At 38.0% G+C, this 24423-nt stretch overlaps 1 protein-coding gene across 1 annotated transcript in view; it reads left to right on the top strand.

The window, feature by feature from the left end:
* LOC113406383 (transcription regulator protein BACH1-like) overlaps window positions 1-24423 on the top strand; it is a 45944-nt gene that overhangs the window by 6758 nt on the left and 14763 nt on the right. Inside the window, exons 3-5 of the mRNA XM_026650972.2 lie at window positions 14069-14366; window positions 16414-17811; window positions 20275-20481. Of these exons, the coding sequence (XP_026506757.1) occupies window positions 14127-14366; window positions 16414-17811; window positions 20275-20481 (1845 nt within the window). The 5' untranslated portion in view covers window positions 14069-14126. The remainder of the gene's footprint in view (window positions 1-14068; window positions 14367-16413; window positions 17812-20274; window positions 20482-24423) is intronic.

Raw genomic sequence — 24423 nt, 5'->3', positions numbered from 1 at the left:
ACGAAGTGGGCATTCACCCACGAAAGCTTATGCTCCAATACATCTGTTAGTCTTAAAGGTGCCACAGGACTCTCTGTTGCTTTTTACAGATCCAGACTAACACGGCTACCCCTCTGATACTAGTTACTAGAGAGTCATTCTGTCTTAGTTATGCAGTTCATGTGGAGTTCCTGAAGAGGTTAACTGCACATAGGTGTTCAGAAAGTGAGACTTATCCTACTTACCACAAAGGATTAATATCCCAAATGTGGTACTAATTGAAATGGATAATTGTCACCATGTTCTACAGAAGAAACAGAGTCATGCTTGTTGTGTTGGAAAGTTCTGCAGGTGGGAGGGTGGGGAGTGTCTTGAGGGGGAAATGTCTGATGGCCCCAGATTTAGAAGTAAAGGAAAACATACTCACAGAGTTAGCTGATTGGTGGAAAACACATCTGTAACTGGTTCTGAGAATGGTGGATCAGATCTTCCTCCATTTGGGGACCTCAGAAGTGTATTTGTTTACCATCTGGCTAAACAAGAAGCTGCCCTTGGTGCCAAGAAAACATTGTTCTGGCAAGTTGAGCCTTCTCTATACATTGGTGAAGGAAGCTTGCATGTGCTTTCCCTGCTAGTTCCTATGAAGATAGCAAGTGTCCTGATTAGAGCTATGAAAGTTGATGAAATGTGTACAGCTATCATACTAATCCTATACTAGTAAAGACAAATGTGGTCTGTTGGAGTTGGTATCAGCTGAGGCCTCAGACTACTTGGCAACCTAGACCTAAATTCTATGGCAAGATTCCAGTGTTCTGAAACACTGGTGCAGTACATGGGAAATTTTGCAGCTGCTTCATTTAAACTATAAAAAGTAGGTTTTTAATATTTAAGTAAATGAAATAATGCAACCAATAGAGTATCTCATGTCTATTATGGTAGTATGTGAAATTGATCTTATGATTTCTCCATACTTCCGGTGTTTGGTGTGTCAAAGCTTTTTGTATGGACAACACAAATGGAGAAGCTGGAGGTGCTGGCAGTTGAGTAGAGGGCAGTTTGGAGGTGTGGGAGGCAGTTAAGGATTGTGGGGTAAGCACACTTGTGGGATGTTTCTATTAAAATGACCAGCAGTGAAATAGTGAACAGCGGTGACATTTAAACTGTCTTTTTTTAGGTTTCAAACTTACGTCATTGAGATACAAGTATCATTCATACCTCTTGCCTATTGTGTTTCAGGTTGTCTGTAGACTCTAGTATTGCACTAGTTTGTACAGGCTAACACTTTCAGTGTTTTCTTTGCTGCCATAAGGGCTAGAAATTTGTTTCTGAGGCACAACTCTTTACTGAGAAATGGATTTAATAGTAAATTCAGCTGTTGCAGAGTATGCAAGGCTCAGGTTCTTTTGTTTTTAAAAAGATGATCAGAATGAGTCTGATCATATCACTATGATGCCGCTTTTTCTATTCTAATCCAGTATATTTCTCTGACTCATGAGAAAACCGAATCATGGTGTCTCAAGTTCTGATTTCTTGGGATGCTCTGCTAGGAAGACTTGATGTAGAAAGGGTTTTTTGCTATGAAAAGACTGACTGAGATCCTTTCAAATACCTCATACAGAATACGGCTGGACTCTAGTATCTGTTTGAGGCTTGCTTTGAGACTACTTGCTTTATATTCATTTACTAGTTATCTTGCCCTATAATTAATATGGTAAGGTAGTTTCTCTGCACCTTCTTATCAGGTTCAGATGGATGTATTTCCCCCCCACCATAAAATTTACATCCTCTTTGGCACAGGATGTTAATGTGGTGCTGATGAAAGCTCCTTTTGAACCACATCATATCTTTGAGTCCAAGTTACTTACATGGACGTTTCTTTTCTTAGTTCCAATGATATCACTCAGTGTGAAACTTATACCTGCAGAAATTGGCACAAGCCTTAAAGTGGTGCAATCAATGTAATACATGAATTACAGAGGTGGTGATGGACTTTAAATGAGCCAGTCATGGCACCGTTTTTCCTTTACTCATGTCCACATCCCATAAATTCAATGACAAAAGGTCCTTATGTTTTTATCTGGAATAGACAAGGCCCCTCAGGAAGTCCACCCAAGTTTTTTATTTATATAAATTAAAGAGACATAACTATGACCAGAAGAGCCACGTCTCAGTTATGGTCTGATTTCTCATAATTATAACTTGGCAGGCCTGTGACTTGCATGTCCTTACAGCACTCAGTCCATTCTTGCATACAGTACAACTGCTAGCCTTAAATCTGTTTCAGTACAGGAGTCTTGCAGCAGCCATGTGGTCATCTTTCTCTACATTTATAAAACCTTATTTCACCATTAAGAGGAAAATCTGTATTTAGGTTGTGTGTGTTGCGGAGTCTGTTCCTTAGCGCTGTGTGTGTGTGTCCCATAAATAATCTATGCACTACTGTTACTGTCTTTCACAGTGCTGACACATTTCTGTAAAAAAAAAAAAAAACCAAAAACAAACCAAAAAAAACAAGTAAAACCCATTCAAGAATAAGAAACGATCACACAATAGTTTTAAAGAAAAGGAAATTACTTACCTGTGTACTGTGAGATGTTGCTGAACTCTCACTTGTTACCCACCTTCTTTCAGAATCTGGGAGATTTTTGAGGTTTTTTGTTTTTGTTTTTGTTTTGCTTATCCTGATAAATGTATACGTGCTTTTAATCTGCTTCGGGGAACACTTTCATCTTCCATTCATCAAGGAATTGGCCATGGAACGTAAAGGGTTTTTTGGTACTTAATCTTGCTCTGCATGTGAGACAAACCTACCAGTGCCTAGGAGGGTCAAAAATATGTTTGCCAGAATAATTTATTTCGCTTGGTGGGGCTGGGTGGGGAGGAGTGGCTGGAATAAGCTATATCTGCAAGAATGCACTTTTTCTGGTGCATTGTGTCCACATTAGGAGCTATATTGGCAAAGCACTTCTAATGTAGACTTGCCCTAGGACTCCAGTGGTGTGTGGGGGTGTGTGTGTGGAGATGTGTAATATATATAAAATTTTTTTTTTTTTTTTTTTTTTTTTACAACAAGAATTGCAGGTACCTGTAACTTTTGCTCTCTATTACCACTAACCTATCCTGATCTTAAAATGTAACTTTATTTAAAGCATTCCAATGCAATACAATTATAACAACACAGATGTGTAAAACTTTAAACTGATGAACTATTTGTTTTAATAAGAATAACACCAGAAACACACAATTCTTCTATAGATCTCATAGGCTTTTTCTACCCTGAAAAGTGACTTGAGGTGGCTGCTGCTGTTGGTTTTTTTGGGGGTTTTTTTTTAATCCACTTTCTTACTCAAATCTTTCCATTGTGTGTATTTGGCAATATCTGTTTACTTTAGAGAGAAATTATTTTGTGTTGCTTTTTACTTATGTTAGCAATGCAGTGCCAACACCGTTAAAATAGTGTGCATTCTTGTGAGTCTTTATAGAGATGTTTACTGAGTTCAAGTTACACTTGTAGAGATCCACTGAAGGCATTGGGATTACACAGATGTCACTGAGATATAATTTGCTCTGCAGAATCTTTATACTGGTGGTGATGAACAAGAAATAAACAACCAAGCTGGACTTTGAGAACACAAGATAAGCTTGTAAGGCTGGTGGTTAAGACGGAAAACTATTTTTACTTGTAAGCTAAATATTTTGATCTGGAAATCCATGAAAGAAAACATGGAGCGCAGATTAACATTTTGTCACTTTTCGGAGTAGAATTGCACTTAAAGGAACCAAAAATATCTCTTGTAGTGGAGTATCAAAATATGCTGGGGTGGTGAAATAAAGTATGTACATAGGACCATATTTCCCAAAAGAATGTACAACTTTAAAGTTATGTAAAATTTCTGGCCCAAGGGCCTTGACACTGTTATAGCACTGAAGACAGTGTTTCATTTTATAAGTGGGACATGATAGAAGTTTCATATTAATTTAGTAGTGAGTTCTCACACAGCATCTGTTTCTTCTTATTTTTATTTGGGTGGAGGGGAAGGGCCTGTTTATCTCATAGGGAAATTTCTTGCTGACCTAACTGTAACAGTGTCGCAAGGGAATAGCTTGCGTACTCTGTTTCTTCTTATCTCGTTCATTTGGCCATTTAATCTGGTATAAATTATTTTAATTGACTATGCCCTAGTCTACACTAGGGGAGGTCAACCTAAGATACGCCGACTTCAGCTACGCGTATCTTAGGTTGACTTACCTGGCCGTGAGGACGGCGGCGAGTCGACCGCTGCTGCTCCCCCGTTGACTCCGCTTCCGCCTCTCGCGAGCTGGAGTTCCGGAGTCGACGGGGAGCGCATTCGGAGATTGGTTTATCCAAGATGTGATAAATCGATCCCCGATAGATCGATCCCTACCCGCCGATCCGGCAGGCAGTGAAGACCTGCCCTATGTGTTAATTTTACAGTAATATGCTGATATTTGAGGTTCTCTTACAAGTTATCAGCTGCCTAATTTATAGTGTTTCTTACTCAAGTATTAGTTTTAAAATAAGCTGCTAGCTTTTTATCCTTTGAAGGGACAATGTGATTTAGACTTTAAAAGTTCACTTTTAAAATAATGAAATAGAATGGTCAGTGCTGACAGTTTATTTGGCTACTGTTTATGCTTTGCTTGCTCATTTATGGATTGTTGGGGGGGACATGACTAAGACTGTCACTAAGTAGAAAAACTTAATAGCCCCATATACTTCTCTTAAGAGACAGATACACCATAAACATCAAAATAAAAAAAAGCTTTTTCTTTGTTTTCCCTAAAGTAGACTAAACTTAGCAACTCATATGTGCAGTAATGCCTGCTGACTCATTACCTTTTAAAAGTCTACTGTGGAGCTGGTTATGCTCCCCAGATGATCCCTTTTCAAGGAAGGGCAATTCTTAAATACCCTTGGATACTAAAACAAAATATTATCCTAACATCTCTTCTGAAAACTGCCATCTTTGGGTCTAGCATATGACAGAGAATATGGTGGGTCTGCAGGTGCATGTACAGCCACAAGGACATGGTAGTACAGCTATATAGTCTCTAATCATGTGTTTGAGCCCCAACGTAAGAGAAGAATAGATGATTTATTGGACAAATATTTAAAGCCTGTGCTGGGGGAGTAACCCTAATTTCTCAGTTGAAAAACCACAATAAGATAGCCATCATTTTGACCTTTGTCTTTAGTTCTCTAAACTATGCTTTATCTGTATATTGTTTAATCTTTTTCCTGTTTTTGACATAGTTTTTTTCCATGAGCATTTGTGGTCCTGTACTTTCTTTTCCTTTTGTTTTCTTATATGCCATTATTTAGACTTGACAAGGAGGACGCATTTCACTAACGAGAGCAATTTTAAAAGAAAAGAAACTGTCCTTTCCTGAAAACTTTGAAATACCAGGTGCAGTTTCCTGTGTTTTATGCATCTAAAACACTTCAAAATCTGGATTTCATGCTCAAAAATAATTAAAAAATGGAAATAAGAACTTATTTTATTTTGAGTTCTTTAAAGGAGTAGCTTGTCAGTGACAAATTAAAAAATCAGTTAGATTAAAAGTGCTGATTTTAAAACTTTGATTTGAAGGCATCTGAATGGTTTAAACAAACTAATGTGAACTGAAGGGACCAAACTTAAACACGGTGATAGAAGTAGTGCTGGCAGCTCACTGCTGACTTTAAACATATAAGTGGGGAGAGATTTGAAATCATCTTGTATGCATTTTGGTCATAGGGTGGAGACTATCCTTATCTCCATATGCGTAATAGTCTTTTTGGTCCTCTCTAGTATGAAGGAGTGGATATTTTAACTGGACTAGATAGATTTGGAATGGATTCATATAGAGAAAAACCTTGGTTGAGATTTCTGGTGTATATGTTGTCTCATTCTTGGTTACATTTGGTGAAGCAGGCAGAGTTAGTGCATTAGGATTTCATTTGGGAGAGTGGAAAAAGCAATTTAAAAAATTGCTTTATAACTGTATGTCATTTGTACCTACTTCACCATCTTCTATAGACACAACTAGCTTTGTGTGAGCTTTCACCCTCGCAATCAAAGCTTATCTGTTTTCAGTTTTGCATTTCACTATTTTTTTTAGCTTCCCATCGTATTCCTAGTTCCTTGCTGTGCCTTTGAGACCTTTGGGTACTGTATACACGCTCACCCACCATTTATCTCTCTGCACTACAATATGTAGGATCAGTGGGATGAGTTAAGAACATAGAAGCATGGAATCCTAATTTACTGCTTTATTTGCGTTTCACACTTAATGCCGTATACATTTTTGTATGGCATGACTCCTCAGATAGGATGGAATTTAATGCTTAACTTAAATTACATTACATTAATTAAATTTACATATTTCTAAGCCCCTTCATTTTCATTTTAAAACAATTTTTACTGAAAATTTTCTGGATTTTAGAAAAAGTATTCATTTTTTTTCCAATTTTTACCTTACGTTTGTATCATTCAAATAGATTAAAAAAAAAAACTAGTTTTATTAGTATCTCATGTAACATTGTATTTTCCTATGTATTATGATAATACATTAATCTGTGTGTATATGCAAAGCTGCCTGTTGAAGTAAGACTATGTATTAGTCTAGAAGATACACACAATAAACAAACAGGCACGCACGCAAGCGCCAAAGTGCGTGCGCATCTGAACGTACTGATGAATCTCACGCCGACCACGTACTCATTTCAAGCTGTTTGTTTAAAGATTTGACACACTAAAATGGAAAGAAAACAAAAATCTGTATCAGAATATGTTTCAGAGCACAAGAAAGTATTTGAAAGTTTCAAAGAAACAAAAATAGGAGAAAAGAATGAAATTGAGGGTATGCACTGCAAATGGTGTGGCCCAGTTGTTAAATGTAAATATTTATAGGCTAATAGTTCTGACTATAACAGTAAGCTGTTTATTCAAATGAAAAGTTTTATTTGGGGATTAGAGAGATATTGTTTTCTTAAACTCAGAGGTGGCATTGTGTTTTGAGTTCTGTATTAGTTGTGCAGCAAACCACACTGATGAACAGAATTCAAAGCATTTATCTACTGAAACTTTTTCCCCTGTATTTCCATCCACCAAAATAAACCTTGATATTTACCCAGAAAAATTAATAGTTTTTTGCACTTATTTTCACCTGTTTTGTTGTTGTTGTGGTAATGAACACTGATAAATTATTGGGAAAAAAATAAATAAAATAAAAACTGGAAACAAGGGGCCCCCTATATATTTCACAATTCCTATGTAAACTGTTGCATATAATTAATAATTAACTTGTTTTGGTTATCTGAAATGTCTGTTTTGTTTTTAAAATCTAAAATGATGTTAGTTTGAAGTCTTTCTCACATTAAAAAAAAAAAAAGACTACTCAGGCTTTACAGCAATGGCATGGGCTGTATTCGTGGAAAACCTGACATGAAAAACTTCTCATCTTTTAATTTTTTGTTTTTCTGTAGTTCTTGCTATTTTTCACAATTGGTATACACTAGAACCTCAGGAACACCTTAGGAATGGAAGTTTGTTCATAACTCTGAACAAAACATTATGGTTGTTCTTTCAAAAGTCTACAACTGAACCATTGGCTTAATACAACTTTGAAACTTTACTATGCAGAAGAAAAATGCGTAACGATCTTAATTTAAATGAAACAAGCACAGAAATAATTTTCTTACCTTAGCAAATCTTTTTTTAAACTTTCCCTTCATTTTGTTAGTAGTTTGTTTAACACAGCGCTGTACTGTTTGCGCTTTTTTTTTTTTTGGTCTCTGCTGTTGCCTGGTTGCGTACTTCCGGTTCCAAATGAGGTGTGTGGTTGACTAGTGAGTTTGTAACTCTGGTGTTCATAACTCTGAGGTTCTACTGTATTATTAAAAATCCTCACTTTCTTTGTCAAGGCAGGGTTGGTATCACAAAGTTGGTCTTCACAATGTAAAATAATAGGCTACTTGGCTGTAAAATTTGCCCTGCAGAAAATTGTTTCCAGCCAAACAACATCAGCATCAGTAGTATGAATCTATCCCTCATCCTACCCCATTTACCTTAGTGAGTAACTTCACTGTCTAAATGAGGGCCCTGCGATAGATGTTCAGTTGAGGTGATATACCCTTCCAGCTGTGGAAAAAATTTCTAGCCAACTATTCTGGTTGCTGTGCTCAACTTGACTTCCTTTTCTTCAGAAGCTGTTTGCTTCTACAAGACCTCGATAAGTTCATGTAGTATAGTTCCATCAATGGCTATTAGTCAGGATGAGAGGGATGGTGTCCCTAGCCTCTGTTTGCCAGGAGCTGGGAATGAGCGACAGGGAATGCATCACTTGATATCTGTTCTTTCATTCTCTCTGAAGCACCTGGCATTGGCCACTGTTGGAAGACAGGATACTAGGATAGATGAACCTTTGGTCTGACCCTGTATGGCTGTTCTTATGTTCTCAAGATCCAATTTTATGTGGGCTTGTTTTAAAGGACTTGTGGCTTTCCCTTTAATGTTAAGTGTAGTGCAGGGAACTTTCTGGTTCTAGTTATTGGTGTCATTGATATCTCACTGCTGTTGCTGACCGCTTAAAAATAGCGAGCATAATTTCTGTAATTTTTTTTTTCATTAATAGGTTGTCTGGATTACTATAACACTAACATTGTACTGAGTGCTAACAGACTAGGTTGTAGTGTTTTTACCAGTATTAGTACTATTACCCCTGCCTAACTCATCTCCCCCCCAAAAAAACAAACAACCCTAGTGTTGACAAAACCATACAGACTTCTTATAGCATCCCCCAGTGGAAAAATATAAGTCTGGCTGACATTAGGCTATGAAGGTAGATTAAAGTATCTTAACTTTAAGGGTGTATCTGCACTAAGAAAATTCTCTAGCAGCAGTGCAACCAACACTGCTGCAGGGTAGACTGAATGCAGAGATTTCTACCACAGTTAAATGACAGTGACCTTGTGTACATTATAATACTCAGATGTGTTTGAACATAGTTCAAGATTAGCTTTAACTGACACTCTTGGTCATAATGCAGCTGTCTGGACAAATTGTGTTCAGCCTTGTCAGCTAAATGTGACATACTCTGGTCCCAACATCTTTTAATTGCAGTTAGCTGACACTTGCTGAATACAGATTGTCATGGTCTACAAAAAATTGGGCAGCCTGGTATCAACCAACTTGTCTTCACAACTTTGTTCAACCATGACCATCTGTGTTCCATCAGGAGTCTGTCTCTGAAGAAGGTGGGGATGTACAAATATAGCATAGAGATAGGACTGGAGAATGTGAGTGAACTTGGTCTGTGCCAGATGCTGGAAGAGAGCAGATAACAAGGGGCAGAGAGGCTAGGATGTCTGCTGTCTTTGTTTTCCTTGGGTACTCTCCTCTTCTCCACACACATTCTTTCCTGAGAGTTTAGGAATTTCTGTAGGAAAATGGAATGTATCAGCTCTTCTGTGAGTCTTAAAGTTGTGTTTTAAATCTTGTATTCATGCACTCCTTTGATTTACTGATAATCTGAAGCTTTCCCACCAACCCAGAATCTCTCTCACAGCCCAGTGGGGATACTAATATTATCAGTCATATCAGTCTAAACAAATTTTGGCATCAAGCCCATATTTTGGAAACTATCGTTCTTACTCTTATAGTTCCCTCCTCTTTCTTTCCATCAGGGGTCGAGGGGTGACACTTCTACTAAATAGTGTCAGGTGACATCAATATAACAATGGGTAATGGAAGAATGTTATAGATAAACTTGAAAAGGCTTGGTGTTTTTGGGGTTTGATGAAACTGCATGTTCAAACATATGAACTTGTGCATATTGGGAGACGTGTGCTATTTTTATTGTACAGAGCCTTTGCTCATCCAACACGGAGACAGGCAAATTAGCGGAAGAGAGAATGATCACGCAATGTGGGGAAATGAGACAGCAGCGATAAATGGGTGTGGAAGAAAAGAACACATGCAAACAAAGTGAGGTGGTAAGAGGAGGGGGAAAATAAATAAAGTGGGAAGGAAAGGACAGAAGGAGAGAGAGCAACTGGGGAGCGGAAAGGAAAGTTAGTTATCTTGATTGGTTTGGTAGATGGATTAGTTGTAGAGGGAATTGGGTCCATCTTTTCTAGACAGAGGAATAGTCATTACAGTGCATTCTTGACATTTCAATTTTGAAACACCTATCTCAATCTCTAGGTATCTTACAAACCTTGCCAATGCAATGACAAAATTACAAGTAAATGAACTGTCCGTATACCAACCCCCAAGAATATAAAAACAAACAATACCTCTTACCATTGCCACTATTGCTGGGTATCCCTCAAACCACCATATAGATCAAATATTAAGCAATGTGTATTTCTGGTATTACTCCATAGCAGCATATGAAGTTAAAGATGAATTTTTCCTGTTGACTTAAAAAGAATGCTCTTTTAACGTTGGGCATTTTTGAACAATTGAATAAAAATTAGGGCTGTCGATTAATTGCAGTTAACTCATGCGATTAACTCTTAATTTTTTTTTAACTGCGATTAAAAAAATTAATTGCGATTAATCACACTGTTAAACAATAGAAATCCAAAAATATTTAATACATTTAAATTGGTAGTTTTTCTACATTTTCAAATATATTGATTTCTATTACAACACAGAATACAAAGTGTATAGTGCTCACTTTATATTTTTATTTTTTATTACAAATATTTGCACTGTAAAAATGATAAAAGAAATACTGTTTTTCAATTCACCTTGTACAAGTACTGTAGTGCAATCTCTTTATCGTGAAAGTGTAACTTACAAATGTAGATTTTATTTGTTTGTTACATAACTGCACTCAAAAACAAAACAATGTAAAACTGTAGCGCCTACAAGTCCAGTCTGTCCTACTTCTTGTTCAGCCAATTGCTAAAAGAAGCAATGTCACCTGAAAGTGAGAACAGGCGTTCACATGTCACTTTTGTAGCTGGCGTTGCAGGTATTTATATGCCAGATATGCTAAACATTCGTATGTCCCTTCATGCTTCGGCCACCATTCCAGAGGACATGCTGCCATGCTGATGATGCTTGTTTAAAAAAAAAGCGTTAATTAAATTTGTGACTGAACTCCTTGGGGGAGAATTGTATGTCTCCTGTTCTGTTTTACCCACATTTCGCCATGTATTTCATGTTATAGCAGTCTCGGATGATCACCCCAGCGCATGTTCATTTTATAAACACTTTCACGCAGATTTGACAAAATGCAAAGAAGGTACCAATGTGAGATTTCTCAGGATTGATACAGCACTCGACCCAAGGTTTAAGAATCTGAAGTGCCTTCCAAAATCGGAGGGGGACGAGGTGTGGAGAATGTTTTCAGATGTCTTAAAAGAGCAACACTCCGATGCGGAAACTACAGAACCCAAACCACCAAAAAAAAATAATCAACCTTCTGCAGGTGGCATCTGACTCAGATGATTAAAATGAATATGCATCGGTCTGCTCTGCTTTGGATCATTATCGAGCAAAGCACTTTTAAATCATGGGTGAAAGGCACTGTAAAATCACTTCACTCGCAAATGAAAAGGGTTTTGAGTAAATTGTATGATGAGCCTTGTTTTCCAACTAATCTTGTTAATGCCTCTTAAAATTTACTTATCAGGAAAAAGGCCGGTGTCATACCAACACTTATCTAACAGCATGCTACAAAAGCGAAGTTATGAGAGTTTTATTGGCAATGCACGTTTTCGACCAAATGACAAGAAAACTTGATTATTTACTTCAAGAAATGGTAAACAATCCTGTTAATTAAATGGTTTTACTTTTGATATTTGTTAAATCTGGCATCAAATATATTGGTACATGGAGTTATTAGAAGAGTTATGGAAAAAAATGTGTGAATTATGTCAGTGAGAAGAATAAAAAAGTCCCCTTTACTATGAAAAATGAACTAAATATCACTGTCAGTGTTTAGGATTGTATTTTGAAAAGTCCAAATGACTTGGTTTAGAACCTTCACCTTTGATAGTAAATGTGGAGGAGCTTGTTTTCCAAAACAAATGGGAGCATTAGCAATATTTAAATTAAATCTATTAAATTTAGATTAAAGGGTTACAATATCAGTCTATTAAGTGTTCAAGGGAAGGATCTACTCAAAGTTACAATGTAAGTTTAAAAAAACTACAAGGAGAATTGACCGTTACAAATGAGGAGGCAGCTGGTATTAGCTAGGATTCATGCACTTATGAAAACTTGATCTCTAAACTTGGTATCTAAGCTATCGTGTCAGACAAACGTCCCTGCCAGAATGGGATTGTGCATTGCACTGCATTTTTGAATATTCACAAGATGGTGTGAAATAACTAAATTTCCACTGCTTGAGTCAAACTTGAACTATTTTTCTGGGTAGAGATTGTATGGCATCCTGTGTATCATTCTTCAGGAGGGATAGCTCAGTGGTTTGAGCATTGGCCTGTTAAACCCCCCAGGGTTGAGTTCAATCCTTGAGGGGCCCATTTAGGGGTCTGGGGATTGGTCCTGCTTTGAGCAGGGGGTTGGACTAGATGACCTCCTGAGGTCCCTTCCAACCGTGATATTCTATGATTATCGTGTCATCAGAATGGACATGTCTTCTGGAATGGTGGTTGAAGCATGAAAGGACATATGAATATTTAGTGCATCTGGCATGTAAATATCTTGCGATGCTTTCGCTGGCACTGTTGTAGCTGGCCTGTTCTCACTTTCAGGCGACATTGTAAACAAGAGGTGGGAAGCATTATCTCCTGCAAATTGCAACCAAACTTGTTTGTCTGAGCAATTGGCTGAAGTAGGACTGAGTGGACTTGTAGGTTCCAAAGTTTTTCATTGTTTGTTTTATTTTTGGATGCAGTTATTTTTTGTATATAATTTATAAGTTCAACTTTCATTTTAAAGAGATTGCACTACAGTACTTATAGTATTTTGCAATCAAAATAAATGAGTACTGTACACTTTGTAGTCTGTGTTCTTATTGAAATCAATATATTTGAAAATGTAGAAAACATCCAAGAATATTTAAATAAGTGGTATTCTATTATTGTTTAACAGTGTGTAATTAATCACGATTAATTTTTTTAATCGCTTGACAGCCCTAATAAAAATGTTGCTACTTTCCAAGGCCATGTGGAAAAAAGTTGAAAAAAATCATGTTAAGTGACATCATGTCTGTAATCATAATGTATGTATACAAATTTTTTTAAGCGAATCTGCTTTGTGATTTCTAGGGGATCATCTCTGAGCATCAAATAGTAGCTCCATTTCCATGGCTGTTCAACTCATTTTCCAGGTACCTCTTTTGAGACTGCCAATGAAGATGCTTGTTTCTACTGTCTTTATGATGCAGGCACTTGCACCCTGAAAATGCAAGCATGTTCCACATAAGGCCACCAAGCAGCCATGCAAACCAACTAACTAGTTGCAAAATGTTCCATATCTTCTTTCCATTTTTTTTATTGTGGGATCACTTGAGGTATTGAGTCATTATTGCTGTATGTAAGTAGCATATTGTAGGATTTCTTTGAATTTGTTTGTATACACCACATTAAACAAACAAAAGCAGCTTATGTAGTATCTTGATGAACTTTGATCTAGAGCCTCTATAGTTTGTTCCTCTTTCAATTTCTGAAGTGCTGCAGTCAGGAAAAGGTCTTTAAATATAGATACTTATTTCATGTCATAGAGTTTTGTGGTAAATTTTGTCACTTTTAATCAACATGCATCTCCAAAAACCAGTGTGTGATAGTTTTTCAAATGCTGTTTTCAAACGTATTTTTCCTCCATGTGTAGTAGGAGCAGGATTTATTTGTAGCAAAATCATATAATTAAAGATGAGTTTACTAAAAGAATGTATTTTGAAACTTGCTTAAAAATGAGTACCTAAACTATCTTCTTTGTTTGCATTTCATTTAGCTTAGAATCTAGATACTTAAACAGTGATCTTTTTTTTTTTTTAAGGGTGCAATATGTATAACGTAAATTGTCCTTTCTTATGAGTCATAGTATTCTTATTGTTGAATTCCTATCAGATACTTATGTACTGTGTAAATTTTCATGTTTCTTTTCAGGTTTGAAGAATAGAAGAATGCTTTCCACTGAGAATAGCCCTAATACTTCTGATACACAATGCCTTTAAGCGAGAAGAATAGTGTGGTTTTTGCATACGAGTCTTCGGTACACAGTACCAATGTTCTACTTAGTCTCAATGATCAGAGAAAGCAAGATCTTCTTTGTGATGTTACTATTCTAGTGGAAGATCAACGATTTCGGGCTCATCGATCTGTGCTTGCAGCTTGTAGCAGCTATTTTCTTTCAAGAATTGTGGGACAGTTGAATGCTGATCTTCTCATCACTTTACCGGAAGAGGTGAGTGGCACTAATTGGCATACTTCTGTACATCACCATAATTATGTTTCTACACCATTACATTAAATTATGCTATACAATAGGCTGGTGTTAACTTTAAGTAACTAATCTTAAATTAAGTGGTTTAGGAACTGGGAAACTAACTGGTGAACAAACCACTGCTTCAGAATTGTCACTTATCAAGCATTCAGTGTAAGGATGTGGGGGGACACTCAAATGAGAATGTACATGAGCTATTTAACATCAAATTATCTCTTTAAAAAGCTGTAAATGAAATTAATATTGCTTGCTTGCAGGATTGTAGCTTCTGTTTGAAAAATATTTTGTGCAGCACACATGTTAAATTCTCATGTTCCCCAAGCTGGTGTGGGCTTCAAATGCTGCTGAAGGTATTGCAGATCTCTGTGCTTCGTGTGTGAGAAGGGAATACTTTGGATTATTGTATTATTGGAATACATTGTATTATTCACCATTTCAGTTCGTATACGCAGTGTGCCTTAACACTCAACAAATCAGGTCACTAGTTAGACTTAATTACTTGCCACTACTGCATATACGTTTGGGATTTGAAGATGGGAAGGTTGACATCCTCTTTCCCCTAGTGGTTTTACAAGTGTTTGAAGCTAAGTTAGTGTGCTGATTTATAAACAATGCCACATGAGTAGGTGAAAACAAATGCAAACTTTTCACAAATGCAAACTGTCGTGTACACTGCTGTTTTCAGAGCATGCTCCAAAATAGTTTAAAACTTCACAAGATGTTTCAGGATTCCTCTAAAATCTATATCACCATGTGTTTGGAACACTCTGCAGCGTACCATTATGATTGTTTGTTTTAAAATAGTGATCCCAATCACATTGTTGAGTATAATAGAACCTGATTTTATTCGCTGTCAGGGTCCGTCACCTTTAAGTTGAGTAGTACTTTACTCTGCAAGTAGTCCCTTTTGATTTCAGAGAATCCCTTCATGGCATAAATTAGTAACTAAATGTGAGGGGTTGGTAGAAGGAGGCAGAATCTGTCCCTAAACCTTTAGGGAAGTAAGAGTATGAGATTGGCGTTAAAATTGAAGAGAAAAAACTTATTGGACTCTTTTGGGTGGTATTCAGTGGGTATTATATTGCTCTGTGAGAGGATTCAGATCCCTAGCAGAAATAGGGTATGTAGTAATAGGGTGTGGAGCTTTCAGAAATGGACCTGATTCCAGTGAGTCATTAAACTGAGAGTAATTTGTCAGTTTGGTATCTGTTCAAACAGAAACAAGTTTCCTTTTAATGGGAGGAACAGGGGATGGAGGGTATACCCTGTACCAAAGAAGTTAAATAACCAGTCACGACCAAATTCATATTCTTACTGATATCAGAATTGGTAACACATTAGACTGTGAATGAATAATGGTGGCTGCATTTTAAAAGGAGTGTGCTAGATGCCAGGAGTATAGTGACTTTGCCGGTAAATTATCCTAGAGTACCTTGCATTTTGAAAGGAAACCTGAAAATCCAATCCTGCTTTTGCATCGGTTTACTGCTCTTCAGTGAACAGTGATACTTTTAATCTTTGAGGAATAGTAATATATTGGAATGTTATCAATTTATTTAACACTGAAGTGGAACGCTGCTATAAAAATAAAATTCTGTCATATCAAAAGATGGATTTTTGATGGAGCTTGGCTAGATATAACTCTTGGTTAATTTCTTTTTAAGGAAAACTACCTTCTCTCCTCTCCTCATTTCTGCTTGCCATTTCCCCACAGGACTGGATCTGTTTGTTCATTGATTCCTGTTTGACCTGACCAAGCAGGTTCCTGTGATAGGGGGCCCCATTTGCTATCTTAAGCCCAGGCAGACCAGACACCAAAACTTTGTCAGTAAACAGTTGTAGGACCAGGATAAGTCGCTCTCATCTCAGTGGGCAGGGAAGATTTGAGTCAGTTTCATACTGACTTCTCATGTAAGAGTGACAGGACTGTGGTTTGTGTCAAGTCTCAGCCTAACAAGAAATGAGCCATACTAACATGTTTGTTCTTTCTTTTTTTAAACCCAAACAGGTGACACTTAAAGGATTTGCTCCTTTGCTTCAGTTTGCATATACTGCCAAACTTATTTTAAATAAAGACAATGTGTCCGAAGTTTGCAAGTGTGCAAAGTTTTTGGGAGTACATGATATTGAGGAATCTTGCTTTCAGTTTCTCAAATTCAAGTTTTTGGACTGTAAAGCAGACCAGCAGGAATGCCCTAGAAAGAAATGTTGTACCTCACGTTGTGAGAAAGCAAACGTTAACATTGCCCTTGTGGATGATGGGGACCTAGAAATAGATGACGAAGTGGCGGAATTGTTGGAAACGGAATACACTGCAACTCCTAATTCAAAGCTCAGCAAAGGTGAAGAAAATGCAAAAGTATCTCCTCATCTCCAAGATAATACCAATCAAACATGCAATCCTGCATGTTTAGAAAAAGATAATGTTTCTGGCTTGTTTGCCCTATGCCCAAAATATAGGAAGTTCCAGAAAGCTTTTGGGAGTGACAAAGTTCATACTGGAACCAATCTCTGCAGTATTAAAGATGATCAGGTAACATCAGCTACATCCATTCATCAGAGTGAATCACTTAATGATGCTATACAAAAAGCTCAGGAGTGCACAGCTGTGCAGCTGGTCTCACAATGTGAAGAGACTCAGGTAGAAATGGAAGAGGGGGAGAAAGAGGTGGAGGAAGAAGAGGAATTGAAGAGAGAGTCTGTGTCTCAGAGTATCTCATGTCCTATGGAGAAAACAGATGCTGCTTCTCTTCCCCAAAACTCTTCTGTTGCACCTCATGAACTTTATTCTGCGCCTTTTCTAGGCCCATATGAGCAATACAGCAACTTGAATTTAATTAGTATCCAAAACACGGTTGTAGCTGAAAAAACTATGACAAGTACTGTCGTTAGGAATGATAAACCAATCAGTGAAAATCAAGATGATTCGCTTTTGAAGTCTGATTTGTGTGCTAGAGAAGACATAAGCATTACATCAACTAGTGACCGAAGCAGTGTGGAGAGAGAGGTAGCTGAACACCTAGCAAAAGGTTTCTGGAGTGACATTTACAATACAGAGCCTGCTTGTCAAATGCGTTTGTCACCTGCAACAGCAAAAGAATGCTCAGAACCAATATATTCAGGAAAAAAATCAGAGTGCCCATGGTTAGGTATCAGTCTCAATGAGAGCCCTGAACCTTGTTCTCAAAGAACTTTTACAACTCTGAACTCTGTCAACTGCCCATTTATAAGTAACCTTGGTACTGAAGTATGCTCAAACAGCCCAGAGATAAATAGTGGAGATTATATCCAGGAACCACAACAAGAACAATGTCCATATACTTGTGTGATAAGTTTGGGAGAAGACTCTGAAACTGACACTGAGGGAGACAGTGAGTCCTGTTCAGCAAGAGAACAGGAATGTGAGGTGAGGACATTCTGGCTATATTTTTGTTTCCATACATCTGTATGCTCCTTTCTGAAATCTAATTCTAGGCCCAATTAGTTCCAGACAGTTTTCTTGCTTGGTTTCAAAACTCTAGGGGGAAAGTAGCATTTTATTTCTCCATCCAAAATGGTCGAAAGATCTGTTGGAATACAGTTAGTAATTTTAAAATAATTAGGTTGTTAAAGGAGGTTTATTGAAATGCATAATGTCTATGAAGTGTGTGGAAATGTGCAAGTTGAGAGGAGACATGTCGCTATTAAAGCTAATTGCATAATTTTCTAAGGAAAATGTTTCTATCAAATATGCAGTTTAGTTAAAATTGAATATTTTGCGTGAATGTGTTTTGTTTTGACAAAATTTTCAATGGGGAAAAAATTGAAATGACTTTTCCAGCTGTTTGATATTGAATTGTTTTGACTTAAATTAAATACATTTTAAAATATACTATAAATGTCAAAATGATTAAGTATTGCGAAAACAAAATGTTTGATATTAAATTTTTTTTGGAATTTTCATTCCACTGGAAACTTTGAAATCTTGGATTTTTGTTGCAATCTGGTGGCAAATATTATTTTGGAAGGGGGGGGGGGGGAAGAGGGAAATTGTGGTTTTTGACAAGCTGTACTCTCTATAATTCCAGACTACTTTTATACTGCACTTGTTTCTGCTGCTTTGGTTATATATTGTCTGTTTCTTCAACTGCAGAAATTGCTTAGTGCTTGTTTATGTGATGAAGTGAAGCACTCCTGTTTTTCCTGTTTTCTTTTCTTTTTTTCCCCATCCCTCTCAATGCATTGTTTTTTTGTTCATATGGTAGAACTTTTACCTTCAGCTGAATGTCGTAAATAATCAATTTCCACAGACTATGTAGAAAAATGGAAATTCTAAAGTTACAATATGGTGCTGATATGTAGAACTCTTCATTACTCTAAAGAAGTGTTTTACCTTTCAGGCTTTAAGAACAGATTCAGCCCCCAAAATAAGCAGTGCATAATTTGCACTGAAAGTAAGTGGAAAACCGCTAGCTAACTCCAGTGCTGAATTTGGCCCATTCCTTAATTTCATGGAATGGTAAATGGCATTATTGTCTGGAGCAGCATTCCATCCACTTCTTTAGTGTTAGTGATGTCTCTGGTGGTAGCAGTAGAAACCCGTTGAAAGACTCCCTTCCTGCATTCAGTTCTTTAGGTACAAGTAAGCTGATATTATTTTTGACGTTTTTATTTTTTATTAAGTCTGCATATATTCTCTTAATAGCTTACTTTAAAATATAAATATTGCATTTGAAAAACAAAGATGGCGTTCAGCATGAACCAAGCATTGGTGACAGGCCTTATAATGTTGGTATGTGTGCATATTTGTGGCAGCTGCTGTCCCCAAAGCTCAAGCATGCATAGTGGGGGAGGAGGCTCAATTCTATATATAATAATGGAAAGTGTTAAGCAACCTAAATACAGGAGTTGCAACCAGTTACCCGTACAATAGAAACAATTTAATACACATTTATAGATGTGTATTTGTGTAACATATATATGCAATATTATATATTGTTAACGGTTTAGGGTGAAATTCAGACTGTGCTGGGGGATGCCTCTAGAAGGTCTTATACACTAACTCAGGATTTCTCAACCTGCGGTTTGGGACCCAAAACTGGGTTGCCAAAATGTTTCAAAGGGTTGCTTGGTAGCTCCTATCGCTCTTGTACCACAGGGCTGGCTGGGCACTCAGATTTGACCTAGCCATGATGACGGAGTCTGAGTAGGCCAAATTTGAGTGAGTGGCACTGCGACCCTATGAGCCAGGTCGCAACTCCACAACTCCAGTTTGGTGCAGTCAGGTGGGTGTGGCCAAACCTGAGTGGTGCTGCAACCCTGAAGGTTTGCAACACCGAGAGCCAAGCCCAGCTAGCCCCACAGCATAGGAGCTGCCACTGTGGAATCAGTGCTGGGCAGGACCCAACTCCATTGGGGGGCAGCACTCGACTGGAAATTACCCCAGGGCCTTCATCCCCAGACTATTTACTAGTTTGTGACATGCCATAAACATTTACAAATGGGTACTGAGCCCAAAAAGGCTGAGAACCATTGCACTAACTAATACCTGGCGTGTTGTAATCCACTGCACAGAAGTAGATTTTACTCTTAAGGAATATTCTTTTTTGGAAAACCTGAAATTAAATGTGCAAAGTCCTTGGATTACATCTACTGGATTCTATCAAGATATCTGCCTGAAATCCTGGGATTTTATCTATGTGACTGTGCAAATGTGATGACAGATTGCTTTTGCCTCTCTGGTTAATATTGGTGTTCTAGTTCTGCTCATGTTCTTTCAATTAAGTTGTTTTTTGTAAATTAATTTCAAGAAACCCCTCCAGTTTAGCTGATTTTTAATTTTGCTTGTATCAGTTTACTCCTTGGTTCAAAACTATATTTTATATTTTAGGTAAAACTGCCATTTAATTCACAAAGGATCACTTCACTTTCTAGAAATGACTTTCAGTCATTTCTGAAAATGCACAAATTGACTCCTGAACAGCTGGATTGTATCCATGATATCCGAAGGCGAAGTAAAAATAGAATTGCCGCACAGCGCTGTCGTAAGAGAAAACTTGACTGCATACAGAATCTTGAATCTGAAATCGAAAAACTGGTATGTATAGAAAATTCCTTAACAAAGTCAGACTCATCCCTCAAATTAGGTTTTGGGTTTTTTGGGTCAGACAGCTTGGTCAAATATGGAATAAGTGTGGTTTTAGCTGCCTAATGTTAGGCACTCAACGCTGAAAGTTTTGTTCGCATACAGCACTTTCCTACAGTAATTTAATGTTGCTATACTGATGTTATATAAAATAAAATAGTAGGCGTCATATAGATCAAAACAGGGTATATTGTCTTTAAAGTTAGTCTAAATAGACACTATATAGCTGGGTAGCACAAAAACCGAAAGTGGTGGTATTTAGCATAAGCCTTGTTAGTACTATAATTTTTGTTCGGATTTGTAATCCATATTTTCTGTAATCTCTTTTAACGTTTCTTTGGGAGGGGTAGAAACTGTTTATAGGCTTCCTTGAAGAAGCATGTTTATTTAAACGATTTAAAAAAAATCAAACTACAGAGTGACTTTTTTTTTTTTTTTTGGTCCCGTGACTCCAGAGACAAGGACATATGTATTCCCATATAGTTAGACTGTGAATCACTGTTTTGGGAAATAACTGTGTAATGAAGTTGTTGAGAATTTTTGTATTGAATAATTCGTAAATTGTGATACTCCTTACTGTAACTAGTTTTTTTTCCCCCTAGGTGTCTGCTGTCACACCACAAAGCTCAGCTAACAGCACATGTCCAAGCTCCACTGTGTCAACTGACATCCCAACCTTGAGTAGCACATAGCTTGGACATACACTGTTAGTTGAGCTTTGTGGTGTGAGAGCCGACACTTAGCTTGGGCTGGAGAGATGCTTCCTGAGTTTTCTGTGTCATAAATATGAGCTTCCCTTGTAGTAAGCAGTATTTAAGACCATTGGAGGAGTGAGAGAGGTAAGGTGGGTCTCAAAGCAGTGAGCAGCTTCTTTTCCACAGTAGTAAGTTTGCAGTGACAAGTCAGTGTTTGTTTCCTGTGAATCTACTGTAGTAATCTGATGGCCCCAGATTGGGAAGTACTGATGTAGGAGGCAACTATTAGATCAGTGCATGGCTCTGCTCCCTTCCCAGGACAAATAAACATTCTACTCTTGTCAACTTGGAAAAAACTATGTAGGGTGATAGTCTTGTTCCTTTCCCTTTCCCTTCAGTTCTGACTTCAAATTGTAAAAGTAATAGATATTTTTCAGTTTCACTTGCCATATCTTGAAAAAGATTGACTAAAAGGAAAAGGCCATTGTAACTTTAATGTTCATATAAATTTTTAAATTAAACCATAACTTAGAATAATTTGCAACAAGCAGGCAGTGTTTGCCTGAAATATCCCCACCTTTTTAGCAGGTTGACCTTAGGCAGGTGACCTGTTTCCCAATTAAATATAAGGGAGATAGGAGAGGATCCAGAATGTGGACTTTGAAATGTTTTGAGGGAGGAACACTAGTAGCAGCCAAACCTGGAAAGAAGTTTTGAAGTGATCGTTGTAACCTAAATGATCTGTTAATCAAGCCAAATCTCAGAAAGATGCTGAACTTGGCCTACACATTCTGCGTTTGTAAGATTAATTAGGAAAGGCAGCCACTCACAAAATACTTGATATGTCTGGCGAAGCAGGCATTGAATATTTGCCATAATTTCAGTGCAAGTCAGTATAGAGCTAATAGCATACAGAGCTAGTGTTTGCATTTTGTAAATGGACTTAGATATGTCCTTGAATAAGTAAGATTATTACACAATGTTTTTGTAAAATAGCACTGTATTTACTTGAAATACCTTAAGCAGAAGAAACAATTGTATATAGTTTTAGTTTATATTTAAAACTGATTGGATGCTTTCACTAACTTTCTTAAATAGCTATAATAAAATCTGAACTGAGAGCAGATGTTTGGTCTCTTTTCAGTTGCCCACATACTTTGCTCTTAAAGGGTAATGTTGATATTTTTTTTTTGTAGTAATTGCATTTAAGCATAGGAGACCTAAAGCTCTCGCAGCAAGAAAATCAATGTGAATACAACTTGTCGTCTTTTCCTCATATTTCAGGTTATTTCTTTTGAATACTGTCCATATGGGTGCTCCACTTCAGGTGCAGGTGAATCCCACCTGGCCTTGATCAGAGATTTCTGGTAGCAGTACTCATTCAGACTGCACATGCACCTACATGTTATTGTGCCCTGCACCAAGGGTAGGGCTGTACAGGCAAACTACCCTCAGTTCCTTCTTAACCACCTCTGCTTGAGACGGAGTGTCAGCATGCCTGCTTCACTATTAATAAGCTTATTGCTTTTTCTTCTAATTTAGTTAGTCTTTTTTAGTGTTTCATTAGTGTAGTTGTCATTTTTACTTCATTTTTATTTTATTCTGTTATTTTGAGGATTTTAGTTTATTCCTTCCACCCCTCTTGAGGGAATCCTCCTTTTCCTCCATTGTGGAATTATGCCAAAGTCATCAGGATTTAAACATTGCCTCTCATGCCAGGAAGCTATCCGAGTCAGCGACCGACATTCCCAGTGCATTTGCTGCCTGGGGAGTGTGGGGAACGCATTCCCCCAGAAATGTAATCTTTCTGCAGCCCTTAAGAGCAAGATTCTGAAGAATCAGGAGATCAGGCTTAAACTGCTCATGATGGTGCTCTCTCTTCACCCTGCCTCAGATCTGGATCTGGGGACCCTCCTGCCCCGTACATCAGCTTCCCAGTGAGCATCATGCCCCGTCTACTTCAGCACCGTCCTAACCCATGGCTTTGAAAGACAAATCATCCAAAGGGACTGGGAAAGCCTCTAAGAAGAGTTCTACTTCTCTTTGAGGCAGTAGCTTTCCCAGGAGATCTTAGTCTCTGCAAAGGTTGACCATTTTGGAGCCCACAGGTGATGGTCTGGGTACTGTTGAGGCTCCAGGCTCCTCCAATACCAGTAGTGCTCCCAAAACCTGATCTCATTGAGGAGCCACTGTTCCAAGCTGGTTTTGGTACCTAAACCATCTTCAGTACAGTCTAAGCTCAACCAGAGTAGCAGGGAAACCCCTGGCTTCTGAGAAGACTGTACCATCTGATCTTACTTTTCAATCTCTGGTGCCTAGCCACGTGACTCCCTTAGTACTGCAGAAGTCTAAGTGGCCTCATACTACTCAGTGTTCGAGACTGTCAACATCATCAGTACCGATGATTTCTATTACAAAGGACTCATTGACGCAGGCCCCACTTTTGGTTCCGACAACTCAAGTACTGCAAGAGCTTAGGTACTCCAGGGATCTGCATGTCTCCAATGAGCCAGCGTCTCCCTTCTTAATGGGTTGTGTGTGCCTGTTGGTACCAAGATTGTCATAGTCATGAGAATTACAACTTTCTCTGGTACCATTCCCTTCATTACCAGAGCTTCTTTAAATGCTGTAACAATTAGACAGGAACAGGTTCATGACTCTAGCAAATCTAGTGGCAGAGATTCAAATAAGCCCACAGACATCCACAAGCAATTGTATCCAGTTACTGGGAGACATGGCAGCTTGTGCCTTGTGACACAGCCTGCCAGATTATATCTCCACTGCTTCCAGGGGTGAGTCAGAACAATTTATAGTCCATACAGACCAGTCTAGACAGACTGGTGTTGGTCCCTCAAAAAGGTGGGATGCCCTCAGTTGATGGAAGGATCCTCACAACATCTGTGTAGGTGTTCCGTTCATTCAGCATCCTCCAGTCATTACCATAACAGATGAGTCTTTTAGGATGGGAAGCTATTTAGGGATGCACAGCATTCAGAGCAGGTTGTCTACACAAGAAGCTCATTTACACATCAGCCTCCTGGAGCTGAAGGCGGTCAGGGGGTGGGGTGGCAGGGCAGAGATTCCCTTCTGTTTGTGCTGGAGCAGTGAGGCTATGGAACTGGTGAATTACCAGTCATGTTCTAATTTCCCCATCTTACCTCCCAGGCATACAAATCACCATGGCTGATGACCTCAGCCC

Source organism: Terrapene carolina, unplaced genomic scaffold (genome assembly GCF_002925995.2).
Source record: "Terrapene carolina triunguis isolate 2854851 unplaced genomic scaffold, T_m_triunguis-2.0 Scaffold30, whole genome shotgun sequence".
NCBI lineage: Eukaryota > Metazoa > Chordata > Testudines > Emydidae > Terrapene > Terrapene triunguis.
Note: the sequence above shows the minus strand (reverse complement) of the source record. Positions and strands in the feature narration are given on the sequence as shown.